Consider the following 19,051-nt stretch of genomic DNA (forward strand, 5'->3'; position numbering starts at 1 on the left):
GGTATAAAATAATCAAAAGCTGACTTCCTGCTGTTTTTTTCTGCTAATTTTCCTCCTTTTCCTTTCCTCAGAGCTATCCTGCTGAAGGAAACAAATGTTAACTTGTGGACTTTAGGTGCCCCTTGCTGGAATTCAGAGCCATAACATACCTGAGGTTTCTTTGGTGGTAGACATTTTGTTAATAAACCTGTGAAGCAGGCTTGTTTCATATGGTTCTGTGTTGTATAATAGCAGAATGCTGCAGCATTTTGTACATCAGAAGAAATTGGCTGAGAGCGTGTGCTGTGCATTGGCTTCAACAGATCCCAGATGTTTTGTAAGGACCCAATGGTTTCTGTGATAAGTGTTGCAACTACTAATCCTGGTAATGCCAATTTTTTTGTTGTTGTTTTTTTGCCAGTTTGAATTTTCTGGTATAAATTTTTTCATATCTGAGTGTTTCCTTTAACAGCGTAATCTAGTGAACCATAAATACACAGTAGTACTTAGGAGTGGGTCAAAAACACACCGTGAGCATGCTTGTTTTTATTAATAGCACTAAGTCATGGAGCTGTCTTTCCATTTTGCACACCCCAAACCAGAGTGATGAGTGACACAAGACAGGAGAGCTCAGCAAGCTGCACTTTTCAAAAGGGGCAGCCTGGGAAATTTTGCAGGCTGTCTGCAGTGGTGTCCTGTCACCTTGGGGGTTTACAGGCTTTAGGTGAAAAAGTAGCAATGATCTGACACTGTGCAGGATTCCCCTTTCTTTGTCTGACTGCAGGAGGGGATGTAGTTTGAAGTATAACCAGAGTTTTGTATGGGAGGCTAGAAGAGAAAAGCTCTTTGTTTGGGAGTAGGTTTATATGACTGTGCTATTGAAGCATAGAGATGATGAAAATGCACAGTGCTATCAGTTAATAAATGCCAGTGAACAATAAAAATAGTCTGCATTTTTTATTGCTGTTTTTAAGAGGTTCTTCATAAGGTTCTGTATTTTGTGTCCTATCTAAAAAAAATTCCACACATCACATATGGCATAGATTCAATGAATTAGTGCACCAGAACAGAAAGCTTTGCCAAAGGATGCTGAAACATTTGGAGGATGTAGCACTTCCCGACTGGGAGGGGTGGAAAACATGAACAAGAGAGTAATGCTCTTGTGAGAGTGTTGGTGGTTTGGGGTTGAAGCTACTTTTTCACTGTTGGTATTTGGCTAGTGACTTTAACTTTTCATCCTGAAGATTGGTAGTGGCCCCTGGAGTGTGCGGGAGCAGCTTAGTTTCCTTGGCGTGCATAGGATGTCTGTGTGACCACAGCTTCCCCCTGCAGCACCACACTTACAGTACCTTACAGAAAAGTGTAGCCTTGCTTCTTCTCCATATATTTTTATTTGCATCATATTTTCACATTCATATAGTACAGCTTGTGAAAATGCTTTTCAGTTACATGAGAAACTGTGTATTTTTTAGGAAACTTATGTAGTTTAAATTTGTGGCAACAAGTTTGAAGCATTTGGAGATGCTTCAGAAAGTCTTGTATAAAGTTCCATCTGCTAGAGGAGATAATTAAGTTTTTAATAAATTTGGCAATCAATAGTGGCAATAACTTCTGTCCTTATGAAACTGAAACATAGCCCTGAGAAAGCTCGTCTTGGTCTGTTACTCAAGCAAGTGGTTTGGTAAAAGGATTTTGCAAGTGGTGCATGGTTTTAAGGTTTTGAGGGACTTCCCCAGCATGTTATCAGTTTGTAAAATAAATTACTGCCAGTAGAGTGAAACTGTATATTGGAGTGTTTGCTTTTTTTGCATTTGTAGCATTTAAGGCTGCCTTTTAAAGTGCTTGGAGATAAGTTGTTTTCCAGTTTTCCATACTGAGCTAATTTTGGTTGTCTGTCTTCATATGCTGGTTTAAACAAGGCATGGTATTGAATGCTCATGGGTAAATTGCTATTCTTAAAGGTTGATGCTCAAAGATTATACTTTGTTTTTAAAAATTTGGGCTGAAATTCACAAAAGAGGAAAAAAAGCAAAGTCCAGATTGATGCTTTCCACTATTGGGGTACTTTTGTAGCTTTGAGATGTGATCTTAGTGACTTTTCTGTAACTTCTTTTGAGGGAAAAGATGTGCACTGTCCAGATCAACGGGAATAAATTAAAAGCAGAAATTGCTACTTTTTAAAGTCCTAAGTCTGAATTTTCTTGTGTTTGCTTAGTTTCCTTTTTAGTTAGCATTCTTTTTTTCTTTTCCCAGGGAGGAGCAAGGCACAGGGAAGGATCGTGGGATTTTCAGCACTTAATGGGTTCAGTGTAAAGGTTTCCTATGGGCTGTTGAGATCCAGCAGGCAAACGCATGCTGTCCTACAGGCCTTTCCTTATAAAAAAGAAACAAAAACGGTTGGATTAATGTAGAAACAGCAAAAGGCAGCTCCTGTAGGAAGATTATCACTCTTAATTACTGTAGGAAGATTATCACTTCTTAATTATTAAGCAGGTCAAGCTTATCAGTGACCACAGAACTCTTTCATGCATTTTGCTGAACTGCTGTAACTTAAAATGGTTTCTGTAAAGATAGAAATTTTTGGCTGTGCTTGATGTAGAAAAAGGAAATGGTTGGGTGCAGTGAAATTTGACAAGAATGTGACTTCCTATTGCTGTGAGCTTTGCAGCCCCACAGTGCTTCCTGTCGATGCATCCTTCTTTTCTCAAGGCAAGGGCCAGATTCTCAGAGCTGGAGGAAAACTAGTTTCCCTGGCATGTGGAAATAAAACACTTGAAGGAAGAAGGGTTGCTACTTACTTGACAGAAACTGGCCCTTTGCTCTTCAGTGTGGGGAGAGTTTTTGAGTAAAACTGGGTGTGCTTGATGAAATGAATTTTTATTTTTACTGTTAAAAACAGAATTGCAGTTGGTATGTTTAAAAAGGTGAGGTCACTTGGTTCCCTTCCTTCTCTACTGGTAATTGTTCTGTAGGCATGCTGCAGGAAAAGCAAATAGGTTCATTGTTACTTTTGTGGGAATTAATTTAATTGAGGCAGGTGTGATAGAAATTGTTTCTTCTGAAATACCTGCCTCTTGTTTTGTTCAGTTTGTAGCTTTGTTAATACCAGCCTGTGCTTGAAAACTGCCCATCCTACTAAAATTTTCTGCTGTCATTTTGCCACTGCAATGACAGAAATAAAGGCTTTGCTACCTAGTAAGTAAAAATAATTGTGTTCTTCTTAGGTAAAAGGCAGGTGGGTTTGTGGCATATCTCCTGACTTTTAAAAAGTTCTTTTATCCTGCCTCTTTCATGGGGCTGTGCTGTGAATTTTGACTGCTTTCAATAAAAGGCTTTGAAAACTGTGGGTAGGGAACAGTCATTTAAATTTCATGGTATTTCAGCTCAAGGCTTGCATTAGTGCTTTGGTTTTAGCCAGAGAAGGCAGCGTGGTGACACCGTGGAAGCCTTTTCTCTAGGTACTTCCCCATGCACCCTTTCTCTTGGGTTCGTGGTTTCAAAGTGTCTGAAAAAGGCTCTGAGCAGCACATCTCACTTGAAAATGTTTTATTTTCAGTTCAGAGATGCTGGGCAGGAGTGTGGCTGGAGGACCTGATCTTTCAGAGATGTGGAGACTGATAGCTTCTCTTGTAGGGGTTTTGAGTTTTGTGAGAGTTGGGCAGTGCTCTTCAAAAAGCAGCCATTTCTGTACATGAATTAAATAGGCCAGGGTGCTTCAGCTTTGGCTGCCCTTATTCATTCTAGTTAATCGAGTAAGGTGGGCAAAAATTAACATCTCAGCAGTTATTTGTGATCTTAGTGGCAGTTTTTGAAGAACAAACCTGTGTTACGTAGGCAGTCTAAATGTTCTGAGGATTTTTTTTTAGGGTTTGGCAACTAGAGGGTAAGAAAATTACGCAAAGAAGTGAATTTGGCTAAAAAAATTTCGATGTTTAAAAAGGAAAAAAAATTAGCATGAGCTGCTTTTGTGATTTTTGGTTTTATTTTGCAAACTCATGGGCTAGAAGCAGTCTTCAAAGAGACATGAAAATGCAGTAATTTCATAAAACCTCATAAATTCAGGACCTGGTAAATACAAAACATCAAGAATACCAAGGCTCCTGATGGAGCAAAACTGTGTGTTTGTGTTGGGCAAGTGGCTCTTTTAATTTGTCTTGGGAAGAACTTAAAAAAAGAAAAGAGTAAATTGTATAGTTTCTGCAGTTTTAATTTTAATGGAAGATTGCTGATTTCTTTGAAAAAGATAAATTGTAAAGAAGCTTATAAAAGAGAAAAGCAAGCTAAAGATTTTATTTGAGAGCAGTTATCAGAGTTTACGTCATGAAATATTGCAGAATGTAAATGCAGTTGTTGAATTATAAGAAGCCAAAAATAAAATGAAGGTGGATGTTCTACCTGGCAGGATATTTGGGATTTGCTGGCAGCAATAGAGGTGCTTCAGAGGAAGATGTGTTTGGTGTGCATTTTGAACTAGTGGGCCCTGGACAGTCATCCAAAACAAGTAGCTTAGTTGCTGTCTGTCCAAGATGCCTAAAATGTACATGGTCCCCCTGGAACATCTCTAGTGAGTTGCTTGAAATTCGGGTGAGTAAAGGATTTCAAAGAAGCGGTTTCGGAAAATAATTTCAAATGAATTCAAGTAATTGTGAATTAACGTCTTAATTTACTACAGATTTCAGTTATTTCAGAAGTTGGAGATTGATTTATGGTAGGGAGTAATTCCGTTTTGTTAAACACGCTTTATTGTGCTGCTCCTGCTCCTAAAATGCAAACCACAGGTGCAGCTGGGGAAGAAAGCCTTTTCTTTTCACCAAGATGTTCTCTGTAGCACTTTGTCCCTCACTGATCATCATCTCCCCTAGATTTCTTTACAAGTCTTAATATCAGTTTTATTGTGGTCTGCATTTAAATTCTTTGGAGCTGGTTGTGAGGGTAGAGAGAAAAGCCAAGTTTTTTTAATCTGTGTCCTTCCAATTACACCCCATGGAGAAATGTGGCTTTAAGGCCTATCAGACCCAGTCAGCATGGGTTTAGGAGGGGTAGGTCCCTGTTTGACCAACCTGGTCACCTTTTATGACCAGGTAACCTGCCTAGTGGATGCAGGGAAGGCTGTAGATGTTGTTTATTTGGATTTCAGCAAGGCCTTTGGCACTGTCTCCCACAGCACACTCCTAGACAAGCTGGCAGCCCGTGGCTTGGACAGGAGCACTCTTTGCTGGGTTAGGAACTGGCTGGATGGCTGGGCCCAGAGAGTGGTGGTGAACAGTGCTGCATCCAGCTGGCAGCCAGTCACCAGGGGTGTCCCTCAGGGGTCTGTGCTGGGGCCAGTTCTGTTCAATATTTTTATTGATGACATGGATGAGGGTTTAGAGGCTTTCATTAGCAAATTTGCAGATGACACTAAGCTGGGAGCATGTGTCGATCTGTTAGAGGGACGGAGGGCTTTGCAGAGGGACTTGGAACAGTTGGATGGATGGGCAGAGTCCAGTGGGATGAAGTTCAATAAATCCAAGTGCTGAGTTATGCACTTTGGCCACAATAACCCCCTGCAATGTTACAGGCTGGGGACGGTGTGGCTGGACAGTGCTCAGGAGGAAAGGGACCTGGGGGTGCTGGTTGGCAGCCAGCTGAACATGAGCCAGCAGTGTGCCCAGGTGGCCAAGGAGGCCAATGGCATCCTGGGCTGTGTCAGGGATGGTGTGGCCAGCAGGAGCAGGGAGGTCACTCTTCCCCTGTACTGGGCACTGGTGAGGCCACACCTTGAGTGCTGTGTCCAGTTCTGGGCCCCTCAGTTTAGGAGGGATGTTGGGATGCTGGAGCGTGTCCAGAGGAGGCAACGAGGCTGGAGAGGGGCTTGGAACACAAGCCCTATGAAGAACAACTGAGGGAGCTGGGGTTGTTCAGCCTGGAGAAAAGGAGACTCAGGGGTGACCTTGTCACTCTCTTCAACTTCCTGAAGGGTGACTGTGGTGAGCTGGGGGTCGGTCTCTTTGTCTGGGCAACAACAGACAGAACAAGAGGACAGTCTCAAATTGCGCCAAGGGAGATACAGGGTAGAATTAAGGAGGAAGTTTTTCACAGAAAGAGTGGCCAAATACTGGAATCATCTACCCAGGGAGGTGGTGGAGTCACCATCCCTCGATGTGTTTACAAAAAGACTGGATGTGGCACTTGGTGCCATGATCTAGTTGAGGTGTTAGAACATGGGTTGGACTCGATGATCTTAAAGGTCTCTTCCAACGTAGAAATTCTGTGATTCTGTGGGTGAGATACTCTTTAGTTTGATCATTGCAGTTTTTGTTGTTTTGTACTGAATGAAATTGAAGCACTGCTGGCATAGGTAAATGCTGTGCAAATGGTTTGTGTAAATGTTCTACTGCAGAACTTGGTAGAAAAGGGGAGGACCACAGGCAGTGAGAGGAGAGAAGGTTGCCCAGGAAGGTGACCCGTGGCTGTGGAAACACAAGGGCCAGAGTAGGGAGCAGAGCAGGTGGCTGGAGCAGAGCAATGCTTGAGGGACCAGATGGAAAGGTGGAAGTATAGAAGTAGTAACAAAATGGTTTCTGCTTTACACTAAATAAGTCATCAGTTCATTGAAACTTTTGTGGGCAGGTCTTAGCTATATGTTGCTTTTCCAACTTCAGTAGTTTAAGAAATACAAAAGAAAAAATGTTTATAGACTTGCCTTCCTCCTTAAATTATGCCATAAATTATGGGATTTGTTTTTAGAGAGCTTGTCTCATCCATTTCACTGGTTTCTTCTGGTTTAGCTGTCCTTGCCTATTTTCCTGTAGCACAAACATGCAAAGCAGCAGGTATGCATGCACATGTTAGTTGCCAGGTAACACTGTTTTGGCCTTTCCTGCTTTCCACAGTCTGGGATTCAGTCCTTGATGTACGTAGTGTGCTTCAGAGGAAATAAAGGCAACCATCCTTCTTACAGAATTATAGAATGGACCAGAAGGGACCTCAGTCTAGTTCAAATACCCCTGCTGTGGCAGGGACACTTCCACTAGACTGGATTGCTCAGAGCCCCTGTCCAGCCTGGCTTTGAACACTTCCAGGGACTGGGCACCCACAACTTCCCCTGGGCAATGTGTTGCAGTGCCTCATTACCCTCGCAGTAAAAAAAAAAATTTCTTCCAGAAGAAGCACAGCTCTCTGGTAAAGCATATAAGTGAATTCCTAATGATGGGTTACAAATCCCAAGCATTCAGAAGCAGTGAGTCAGGCCTCCCTCTCTTCCTAAAAAATGCAGTGCTAAAAATAAGGGAGCCTTTGGAACCTCTAGGTTTCCAGGGTTCAAAATTGTCATTTGTGTACTTTTACGTTTTGGTCATTCTTTTTCTTTAAAAAGTAGTAAAAAAAAAAAAAAATCTAGAAAGACTGAATGATTCATGTATTGTCACAGGTTGGTACAGGGCTTCAGGAGAAGTCCCATAAGTCTCTGGAGGTGAGGGTGGCAAGTGTCACTGCTCTTCTCCAGGTGCCAAAGCCCACAGGGACACACCATGTATAGCTTGCACATGAGCAGTGCGGGGTTATTGCAAGCTGGACAATTTCCTGGTTTCTGTAGACTCTTTCTGTCTCTCGGAAGGAAGGTAAGGTTACAAAAAAGTCATAATTTAAAAACTGTTCCTGTTTCTGGTTTTGGCAGAGTTGCCTTGATAGTAAATTCAAGCTTTAATTTTGTATTTCCAAACAATTTCATGATCTCTTTCAAAGGCACTGTGTATCTTTCAGGAGCTGCACTTTAATGTTCCTAATACTAGTTGCTGCTTTTATTGCCTTTGGTAAAGGAGAAGTTGAGAGAAGAGAGGGACTAGGGATATGATGAACCAAAGCTTTGTATTAGCTCTGCATAAGACTTTGATTCAGCTGCTTTTTCTATTTCTATATCTATTACCCCTTAATTACCTCTTTTCATTTGTCAGAATAATTTCTTTGCATCAGCTGCAATCAGCATGATTAAAAGTATCTGTGTTTGATTGTTTCCCTATGTGTTCCATTCTGTGTTTTCTTTATCAGGTGTAGTTTAGAGGAATGAATCTAAAATTAGTCAGTAAAGAGAGGTTTTATTTCATTTTCTCTATTTCAGCTTGCATAAAAAAGTACTTTCCTGTACAATATATACACGCTTTCACATCTCAAAACCTCATCTTGTGGGTTCATTAACATGACTGCACTGTTCATGCAAAGTGCTAAAATGCTCAACATAAGTAAAATTTTACTTTTATCAATATGCTGAGAAATGAAACAGTACTGCCTAAACAAATACACTCAAAAAGGACCTGTTGTATGTTCAAGAATCCAGTCCTTTTTGCCTGCTGCTTCCAAGAAACCCCTGCAGCCATAAAGCGAAAGACCTGACAATAAAATGCCTTTCCCTGACTTGCTTTTTTTCAGCATGTGCTGTGAACAAAGCATACAAAAAGGAAGGAAGAAGAAGAAAGGGAACCAAGTAGCATTTGTGATTATTTTCAACTACAGAGGTTGCTATCTGAATCATCGGTTATTATGCATGCTAAGATAGTATGAAGTAATCAATTCAAGTGAAGAATTAAAGATACAAGGAAGACATAAAAGAGCTAATAGAAGAAAAAGCAACATTGGGATAAATGTCCTTCCAGGAAATGTCTTTCACTTCTGGTCAAATGCAGCTTATTCTGCAGATTGAGTGTTTTATGTGTATAATCAGATGAATTAACTCAGTTTTAAAATGTCATTAAAAAAAAAAAAAAACCCAATGCAATCTCCAGCAATTTATTCAGGATGGATATGCTCTTTTGTTTGGATTTTTAGGGGAAATATTTCTCTTGTGATTTTGATCAGTGAAGTAGGAACAAATCTCCTGTGAAAAAAGATCTGTTTCTGTGGGAAAGCATAAGGCTTTTGCTTATTTCAAACAAATGTTTGCAATATACATTGCATAAAGATATTAGAGTTTGGTACTGTAAATACTGATCTGGTTGTTTACCTATATTTACTTTATACATCACAGCCTAACTGAAAGAAGCAAGGGCAAAACAATATCAATGCTGTATTTAACAGTGCTCTCAGCATCCCTGTATTAGCATCTCTTTTTGTTAGTCCAACACCAACAGGACACCAAAATGTTCTTTCCTGAAGCAGGAAACATTGCGAAAGGCTGGACCTTCTCCATGTTCAAGCACCTCTGGGGCTTCTTAGTGGAGGGAATATGGTAGCTTAACATTTTACAGCTCATGCACCATTTTAAAAACAACAAAAAAATTCCCCCAAAAGTGCTGCCCTAGAGTTACATGTTCCTCTGCTTGCACAAGCAATTAATGGTGCTTGCATTCCTCCATCCTGCTCTCCTCCCCTGGTGTCACCCCTCTTCCTTACCCTACGTCCCCTCCAGCCCACTCTTTTCAGCTCCACATCCACCTTTCTCCCAACTTCGTGATGGTTCTGTGCATGTTTGGGATTTGTTTCTCTCTCCTGGGTGTTTTCTGCAAGCAAGGGTGATGAGCTGAAGTTTTCATGGGCTCACCCTCAACTTTCCTGCCAGAACCTGTCTCCAGATCCTCCTGTTGCTCTGGGTGACCATGTGGTGCCCTCCCCAATTTTTCTTACTCTTTCTTCCTGGCATTGGATGGTTCAGGGTGTCAGGGTTTTAAATATATTGTGTGGATGGGAAAGGAGGAAGGGCATTGAATTGTTGGGCTGGGAATTGATAACAGCACCATTTAAACTAGGATCTTGATGCATACTGAGTGTTCAAAGTAATTGCCAAGAATTTCCTTCCCCTCTTCTCTTTCTTTCTCCTCCAGTTCACTCATGCTTAAAAGTATCCTCTGAAATTGAACTGCTCTATCAAAATCTGCCATTCAGAAGATGCTGTTCAACTGGTCTGCCAAAAAAAGAGATGCCATGGAGCATGGGGACCAGCTTTGTTAGATGGCATGCTGAATGGGATGCTAGCAGACATTAAAAGCACCTAAAGAGTAAAACCTGGAAACCAGGCCTTTTCTGTTGTGAAGAGGCCTGTTTCTCCACACTTCTTGTTGTTTCAAGATTTCCATTCTTAGGCAGATATTTCTGTCTTTCCCAAGCCTGTGACATTCTCATGAAAGGATCCATGTACTTTTTTTGGACATGTCATCTGTAACTAAAAGAGCAATTTAGGGCATAATTTGGGGTGAATCTATTGTTGAGATGATGTTTTTAGAGAAAAAAGTAGTTTTTTTTTTGTTAGAAGTGACTTCAAATTTTAAATGTCTAAGTAAATTGCCTTGGTGTTTATTTCAGTGTCAGATTCCCCAGAGAGCTCTGAATTGTGTTTTGAGCATGGGGATGCAGAATGGTGTTCTGCAAGCTTACAGCTGCCTTTTAGAGACAGAAACTGGAGAAGTGCACTTCTAATGTAGATGGGCCTGTCTCTCTCTCTGTACAGTGGTGCACTTCAAAGCATGTCCTAGTTGTTCGATTGTCATGAGCAGAATGTTCTCCTGCCTGTTCCCATTATTCCAGCCTGTCATCTTTTCCCGTGAGGGGAAAAAACCCAACCCAAAGCAGTGGTAGTTCTCTTTCCACCAGTTCTGTTGTTGAAGAAACTCAGCTCTCAGGTTATGTTTTGGCACTGCTTTGGGGCCACTGATAAGTGGTGCAGCTGCCCTGGAGCTGGACGGTGGGCTGGGTGATGGGCATGGTGCCACAGGAATGTGGCTGTTCTGCTTTCTGGGCCAGGCTGGAGCTTGAAGTGACTTGGCAGCTTTTGTAGGGTGCAAAGCAGAAGCTGGATGTCTTGTAATCACAGGACCATTCCTGGTCAAGCGGTGTGCAGGGATGCTCCAAAGTTATCTCCATGCTCAGGAGCTCGCTCAGAACCTGCACAGGTCATTAACTGAGTCTTGGCTTCAGCCATGCAAGGTCCAGGCTGCCATCTCCAGAAGGAATAAATGGCACCCCTGGGATCCTACTGCTGCTACTCTTATAGGGCTTTTCCCATTTTTTGACTACTAGAGGGTTGGCTGAACAGCAATACAGAGCATTTTTAAGAGCCAGTGCTACAGCATGGCCATGTTCACCTAGACCAAATTAAGTGCAGTCTCCTACATCCACTGCTGCATTTGCACCCAGCTGGTGCATTTGGTACCTATTGAAAAGAGCAAGAATTGAGAGGAAAAGAGCTGATGCTGCTAGAATTTCTCAGAAGGAGGACAAGTCTTGGAGAGCTATTGCCAATGACATGAATAGGCAGAGAGAAGCACTCAACTTCTTGCTGTTGTCAGGAAAGATTTTTCTGGTGAGAAGAGGTATTTTAGCAGTACCTGTAAGATGTGGTGAGGTTCAAGGTCATATTGTAGTGCATTAACCAGTGGCTTAACTTTTACATGTGTATGCATACAATAAAAGGATTTGAGGGCCTTTAAGAAACATGTCTTCCTCAAATATATGTGGCTTTTACTACAGTAGTAATTTTAATTTCTATGTGTTACAGCAGTACTCAGACTTAACTTCTGGGTATGTACCTGAGGCTGAATTTTGGAAGGGGAAGAAGGTGCTGGTTGTTGCAGTGTTTCTAGGAATGGAGCAAGAGTGGGATGCTGCAGAGACAAGGTGGTTGGAAGGAGGCTGTCACTAGCAGCTCCTCAGGAATGCTACTTGGATATATTGCATTCTGCCTGCTACAGTAGTGAGAGAATTCTCTCCATCCTACGATTCTATGTTTTTATAAAAGTTGTGGGTTTTCATAATAATAAGTATTATTTTTCCTGACTAGTAATAAATTATGACGTCTGTTGCTTTGGAATATCAAAGCAGGATTTTGTACACAGTAAGAGATATTAAAGGTGTAATGTCACAGAACTACATTTTATAATTGGGAACCAATTGACTGTACTACCACAAATTATGCAAAGCAGCTGGATAGCTAATGAGACCACAGTCCATCTCTCCCTTTGACTCATCCTTGCTAGGATGCTTATTAGCATCATCCAGTAAAGATTAAACTGGTTCTGGCTATTCAACATGCAGACTACTTCTGGGGAAGCTTTTAACAGGGTGGCACTGAATATGCAGATAAAATAAACAAAAAACAAGCCTAGCATTTATCACTGTGGTTTTTGGGACTTGTGGAAGACAAATTTTAATTGAGAAAATGGTGAAGATATCATGGAATTTCTATGTTACAGGATATTGAGTAATGTTGAAATAAGCTAAAAATGTCCTAGAACTGATAGGAACTTTACTGTGAGTTTTTGTAGGGCAATGGAAAGATGATGATATATGTGCTTCACAGTATTTTTTATTCTGTTCTGCATAGAAGAAGCAAGCTGCCTTTTACATTACAGTCACAGCTATATAAGCACTTCTTTTATCTCTGCTTTTGCCCAAGCTTCTATTTACTTCTCTACCTCTACATCTCTCAGGTGTGCTTGTGCCAGTGCTTCCATAGATATTTAACTGGCGAGTAATCTGCTCCATGCTGACGTAATTTTCATTCCTCAGGACTCTTCCCGGTTGTTTTCCCTCTGCAGTCCACTGCACAGCCCCATAAATAGGTATGCCAGCATGACTGTGGAGACCTGTGCAAGGAAGGAAGCTTCAGAATAGAAGGAGTTAAGAGCCTGCAATGTATCTTCCTTCCCTGCAGATTGTAGCCTCATGCCCACTAAATATTAATTGTGGCTTCTTTTCCCTTTTTTTCAGCTTCTCAGCAAAAATGCCTCCAAATGGGAAGGCCTTACATTTTCACCCATCAGTTCTGCATTTTGGAATGCAGTGAGTATCTTACATGACTGTTATTTTGGTTAATAATGAAGTGTGGAGGAACAGCTACACTGGGCTCCATTTGGGTAAAAAGCATTAGCTGGGATCATGCCACTATCTGAAAAACAGAGAAGTAGTAAGTAATTGCCACAGAGCTGGAAGTGCATTTCTTGCCTTGCAGTGTTTCGTGAGTTAAAATCAACATAGTTCTGAGAAGGAGGAAAAGATAATTGGGAATATAATACATTCTGGGTGTACATTTCAGGTGATTCTGCATGGATGTCAAATAATTGCTTCATGCTGGTTGTTCATTTTTGAAAGATTGCCTTTCTAGTGGAGGAAGGGCTTGTTGTTTCCTTCTTAATTCTGATAACAAAATCCAGAGTCCCAAGCAAAGCATACTGGTAGAATGAATGAGGTTTTTCTTAGTTCTTTTTTAAGAAAACTTTAAAAATTGTTCTTAAGTGATAATGAAACTTTGATCTCTCAGTAACTAAAAAGAAACACATTCTCCTTGTGAGTTAAAGGAATATTTCAGAGGATGCACTGGAGGAATGTCTAAGATGTTGGGGTTAAGGGTGTACTAGCTAAAGCAAAAGCCTCAAGAGAATCATTGCTTTAGCTGACAAAACAAGACTTCAGTTATTTAAAGCTTTTTATCCAAAACTTTGTGCTTTTTAAGGTTTTTTTGGTTTTTTTTTTAAACTCCTAGTTACTCCAGTGAGTTTTGGCCAAGTGTACCGCCCATCCCAGTGTTACATATTTGCCTTTGTATACTAAAGGCAAAATTTGTTTGGTGTGTTTCCAAAGATAAATTACAAGTAGGTAACTGTTGCAGATGAACATGTTTTAGGGTAATTTGTGTTGTTTCGTTCATGTGCTTATAAAGTGAATAATTTATTTGTCTTTTTTTTTTCTCCTGCTTTAGGTTACTTGGGTTACCCAGAGCTAAAATGCTGCATGCCTACAACCCTAGTAGAGATAGAGATGTTGTAGTCAATTCAGTGTTTACAGCTACTAGACAGTTTCATGTGTCTCCCGCTCATAGCCGGGTGAGTGTTGATGTACTTTTGGAAAGTATGTAATGGCCAAGTGCCAAGCCTTCCTGCTTCCTCTGGCATGAGTTCTTCATTCTGTGTTTTTGTGCTTTTTTGTAGGACCTCCAACTCTTTTTCTGTTTTGTTAGTGGTTTTTTTGTTCACTTCTACTTAGACTTGTTTGGGAGAAGCCATCCAAAACCTACAGTAGGAAATGTGTTTGACAGTAACAGAGGAGGAGAAGAATTTTTCAGTGTTAGAGAGGCTGTTTAAATCACATTCTGCTTTAAGCAGCATTATGCAGTAATCCACAGGCATGTGGGTGTTCTACAGCCCTGAATTTTCAGTCTTTTGAATGGTCTTGCATATTTGTCAGAAAAACCTGCAGTGAAATGTTTTATGTATTTTGTATTGCAGTTATGGGCATAATTGCCTTTATGATCTAAGACCATTATTTCAACTCTGATTTTTTTAACAATATAATGCATGTTAAGAATGAATTGCTGTGATCTCAGTTGGACGAAGCCCAGTTTTTATTCTCTGCTAATGTGCAAAGGGGTTTTATTATGTTTTCATCTGATTTTTGCTTTTACTATAGCTGAATGGGTATTACTGTGCAGACATAAATGTCATTGTTATTCCACAGTTACTGAGAGTGTTGCCTAAGTTCATCTTGGCTGATTTGCTTGTGTATCACAGGGGCACTGATTCACTTTGCAATAGCCATCTCTCTCTGTGTGGGGAAGGTCTCTGTGCACTCACAAGCTGTCCATGCTGCAGGATTAGTTTCTTATCCAAAAAGAAGCCTTGGCTGGTGAGGCCCCATGCTAGCTGAGAAACTCCAGCCATAACTTGGCAAGCTGCTGTGTGATCTCAGCTCTTTGTAGTGAGAGTTGAGAGTTGTGCACAGATGAAACTTCTCAGTGCTGAGGTTCTGCTTAGTGGGATTTACAGATGGGGATGTACATGTGGAAGTGTCCTCTGGGCCCTGTGACTGAGTGGGGAGTTGTGTGATCACTGGCACCAAGCAAGCAAGCAAGCTTCTTTGTGCTCTCTGCAGGTGATTCCAGCCATGGGAAAGATGTCTTTCAGAGTACTCTTCCTGCCCACAGAAGAAGGCAGTATTGAAAGCTCATTATTTATAAATACCTCATCTCATGGAGTTCTTTCATATCAGGTAACTGCTCTTATTTTTCATATCAGGGAACTGCTCTTATTTTTAGCTTGCGCTTTGGATTTTCTTGTGTTTTAAAAATTGGTTTTCATAATTTTAGGGACTTTGAAAGTTAATTGAATTCCTGATACAGATCAGGTGGGGTAATGTTCCCAATTCATCCCTTTTACCAGATTGTGCTAGTGTCATGATCACATACATGTATGTGGTTAAACTTACTGCTGTTAGTGGGGCTAGTTGTGGTGGTAAAACCAAGTGTATTTGTATGTGTGTACTTCAAAGATCATGGTCTAATGAGTTTCATATATTAGTGTAGTCTAGACTGCGCTGTGCTGGAATGCATTTGTTGGGAAAAACCCACTAGGAATTATTTAAGGTGGTTTTCAGCTACTCTGCAGGATTTTATGTAAACACATTGGGATGTAGCACAGGGTTAGAGGTTTAGACCCATAAAACTTGAAAGTTGAAGTAATGTTTGTGCTTTAAAGCTGTCTGTTTTCTGAATAACTGGTGAATTTAAGCAGGTCTTTGGCTTTTAAAAATTTTTCTAAGTATTTTATCTAGTATTTTATCTAGTATTTATCTAGTATTCTAATTTTATCTAGTATTTATTAGAGGTAATGCCACATTTTGCAGGAACATATCAAGGATGCGGAAAAAGTGCATTGTAGAGTGATTGACCTTTTCTTTTTGACATCTCACCCTTCCCTGTGCCCTTAATTTACTGCCCAGTCAGCTCAGCCTTTTATCAAGAAGTTGCAGGGAAGCAGTTGTCAGTGCTGCCTCAAAATCAGTTTGTTTCCTGTTGGACTGCCGCAAAAATCAGTAGCAGGCTGGTTTTCCTGGACATTTTCACCAGCCACCTGAGACACAGGAAGTAGCTGTCCATGTCTTCAGCTCACATTAGGTTTAAGAGTTTCAAAAGGAGGCATGACTTGAGTGTTTGATGCACAGTTACAGTGCTCTTGAGAGCCCCAAAGCCTTGAAATATCTGATGTTTCTAATGCATTTGTTCGAGAGTATGTTCAGAAGAATCACCCAAATGGAGACAAGGCACCACTGTATTATAAATACCTCAATTAAAAAGAAAAAAAGGCATATTCCCTTTGTTTTGGTATTTTCTATCTGTAGTCAGAGATCTTCAGTGAGCATAGAATGCATTTTGTTATCCTCTTAATTAAAAATACGTGGATTTTTCCTCTTAAAAAACAACAAATATATGCATACAAGTGAAAAGCCCAAAGTAATTTTAGTTAGCCTCTGATGATCTCCTGCCTCCTTGATCTCTCTTGGCTCCACACCCCTCAGTTATCATGCATCTCCTTGTCAATAAACTAATCTTGGTGGAGCAAAATATAAATGCAGTAGAGCCTTCCAAATTACAACTCTTACAATGTTCTGAAAATGGTAGTCTTTAAAAACCAAAATAATGAGAAAATATTTTACTCAATTTTTAAGGCAGAGCCATTGAATTCAATATTCAGTGGGACTAGTAACAAAGTTTTCTCAGAAATTGCCTCTTTCCTAAATGGTGATAGGTGTATTGTATTGTCTGGAGAATAGTAGGAGAATGTAGATACTTTGTTTTTGAGATAACCTGATGCTCTGCTGGTGAGTACTTTGTTTGTCTTTGTAATAGTGCCTGAATGAGTGATGATTCTTAAGTGCAATTTATGTCTATGGTAATTTTTTACATTGGAACTTTATGTTTATTGTCCTTTAAAAGAATTTAATGTGAAAAACTGATCTGGTTTTGGGAAGATTGTTGTTATTAGCAATGTAGTTTTGGAAGCTGCTGTTAAAACTGAAATTCTAGATATTGATGTAATGACCTTTTTTTTTAATACCAGCTTTTTGGAACAGGAAGTCTGATGTCTCCTCCAGAAGAACCTAAAGTGCAGCTAGCAAATGCCTACTTACTGCTTCCACAGATTCAGAGCATCCAGGCATCACACACACTGGTACAGTATACATTTCAAGGGGAGAAACCTAAGTCTGTTTAACCACAAAAGATTTTTGACCTCAGGTTGTGAGGATGCAAGGAACATTAGCAAAAAATCCCAAGTACCAGTGACTGCAGGAGAGAGATTGCAAGATGCAGGGTTATGTGATCAGCTGCTTTTATGAGACAGTCTTTGGCATTTAAACTATTCACACTTGTTCTTCTTCGTGCCCCTGTGGCGGGGTACCCTCTAAACTGTGCTGGCAAAACTATTTGTGAGGCTCTGCTCTGACTGGAGAATTGGTCTGCCCTAAACAAAAAAAATAAACTTTATACCATAAAATTGAGAAGGGTGGGAAGCTGTATTGGTTTGTTCTGTTTTTTACTTCGGGCCAGTTCCCCATGTGAGTTTCCAGCAGGGTTGCACCAACAATTAGCCACAGTTAAAAAGCATGGTGTGCTGCATGGATGAGACTGGGAGCTGAGAGTCAGGCTGCAGCATCCCCTCCTGCCCCTGTCAGTGCTGAAGATACCAGCTTTGCTTACTGGGAGCAAAGGAGCTCTGGAGAACACAGCCAGCTGAATATATGAGATGTAAATACTGGAGCTGAAAGAAGTTTAATGATTTCTGTCATTTGCTTGCAGTTGCAGATATTTTCATAGTCTTCCAGTCCATACAGAACCTCTCAAGTGAATAACTAATCTGAAAAACTGATCTTCCAGATTTCCTGTTGTATTATACACAGACATTGTTTTTCCAAAAACATACTTAGAATACCTTAGCATGTAACAAAATGTAATACTTTATCTACATGTAAGCTGCATTAATTGCCTTTGTGATGCCTTCTGTTCTGAGAAAAATTACCAGCATAGATTGTATTTTTCAATCTGCTATGTATATCTTAGGTCAATCTTACCTCTATCCAATGTTAGTGCACAGTTTCTTTCTCTCCCTTTCTTTTCCTTCATACCAGTCTCTTCCCTGTAATCACACAGTTGCACTTGCTTGTGGACAAACAAAGACAGACTCTTGGAAAGGAAGCAAAAATCTTCAGGTTTTATAATTTGGGGTGTTAGAGGTAGAACTGAGAAGGGGGTTTTTTGATGCTGTTAATGTCTGCATCTTCATATCGAGCTCAGTGGGTTGTTGTCAGGTAGAATCTGAAAGTTGCATACATGCTTTTTTACAGTTCATTCTGAATTTCTGAGTGGAGGACTGTTGGGGTACATTTGACATTTTCCTCACTGTAGAATGACAAACATTATCCTATGTTTTATTTGTATGGAGTACAAGTTTGAGGTCATGTTTAGCAGTGCAGCATGGTACCACCTGGCACTAATCTTGTAGGACATGAGGTGGGAGAGAACATTGACTCAATTCTCCAAGCTCTGGGTGTAGTTTTTCTGTGCTGTGTTGTAATTAAGGTAACACTCTTCACTGCATGTTATCAATTTGAGCAGCAGTGGGATGGGCTCCTCAGCTGTTGAAGATTATAGATCTAAATATTGGATAGGAGTTTATGGTTTGAGTTTGGGTTCCTCTCAGAAGAATGTTTCTCTACAGCTAGCTGTCCTCTCCAGGAGTGCCTTCTTCAATTCATCTCCCTTACATTCTGATCCAGATCTCATTTAAAAAAATAGTATCATTATGTTTTGTCCAGTTTATATTTTAAGCTCAGAAGATATAAAGGGGAAGAGAGGTTGATGAGGTTTGAGTGAGTGACTACACAAGGGCAAGCTGAAGGATACATAACTATTACACATAGAATGGAGTCTTGTAGTGAAAAAGCATTTAAAACAAACCAGGCATACTCACTTAGTCATATGCACATTTCTTTTCCCCTGTTTATTTTTAGCTGACATAAAATATCTATTTTAATAAATTCAGGATAGCATAAGCCTCATTTGCACATCCCTTTTCACCTTGGGATGATGGAATTCTAACCTTGTGTGCCAGCTTTTAGTTTGAAACATGGAAGGTGTCCTTACCTCTGAAGTCCACCTATACTGCTTGGAAACCTCAGACAGAGAGCTCCATGCTGTGTGTCTATTTTTTGCCTTCTATTTTAAGGTGATTGTGTTTAAATTGTTCAGTAATACTGACATCCTTGGTCATCAAGGCCAAAAAATCTTTGACATCATTTAGTCCCATTATGTGCTAGGTAAAGTGACTTCCCAGAATTG

The 19,051-nt window shown here is 40.4% G+C and overlaps 1 protein-coding gene across 3 annotated transcripts in view; it reads left to right on the top strand.

The window, feature by feature from the left end:
• The window catches only part of TMEM131L (transmembrane 131 like), an 80,509-nt gene that overhangs the window by 22,664 nt on the left and 38,794 nt on the right, over positions 1 to 19,051 (top strand). For all 3 annotated transcript variants that reach the window (XM_066548198.1, XM_066548199.1, XM_066548200.1), the window contains exons 4-7: positions 12,655 to 12,726; positions 13,643 to 13,766; positions 14,812 to 14,928; positions 16,776 to 16,886. In XM_066548198.1, coding sequence (XP_066404295.1) covers positions 12,655 to 12,726; positions 13,643 to 13,766; positions 14,812 to 14,928; positions 16,776 to 16,886 — 424 coding nt within the window. The remainder of the gene's footprint in view (positions 1 to 12,654; positions 12,727 to 13,642; positions 13,767 to 14,811; positions 14,929 to 16,775; positions 16,887 to 19,051) is intronic.

The sequence above is a fragment of the Molothrus aeneus genome, chromosome 4 (genome assembly GCF_037042795.1).
Source record: "Molothrus aeneus isolate 106 chromosome 4, BPBGC_Maene_1.0, whole genome shotgun sequence".
Classification (NCBI taxonomy): domain Eukaryota; kingdom Metazoa; phylum Chordata; class Aves; order Passeriformes; family Icteridae; genus Molothrus; species Molothrus aeneus.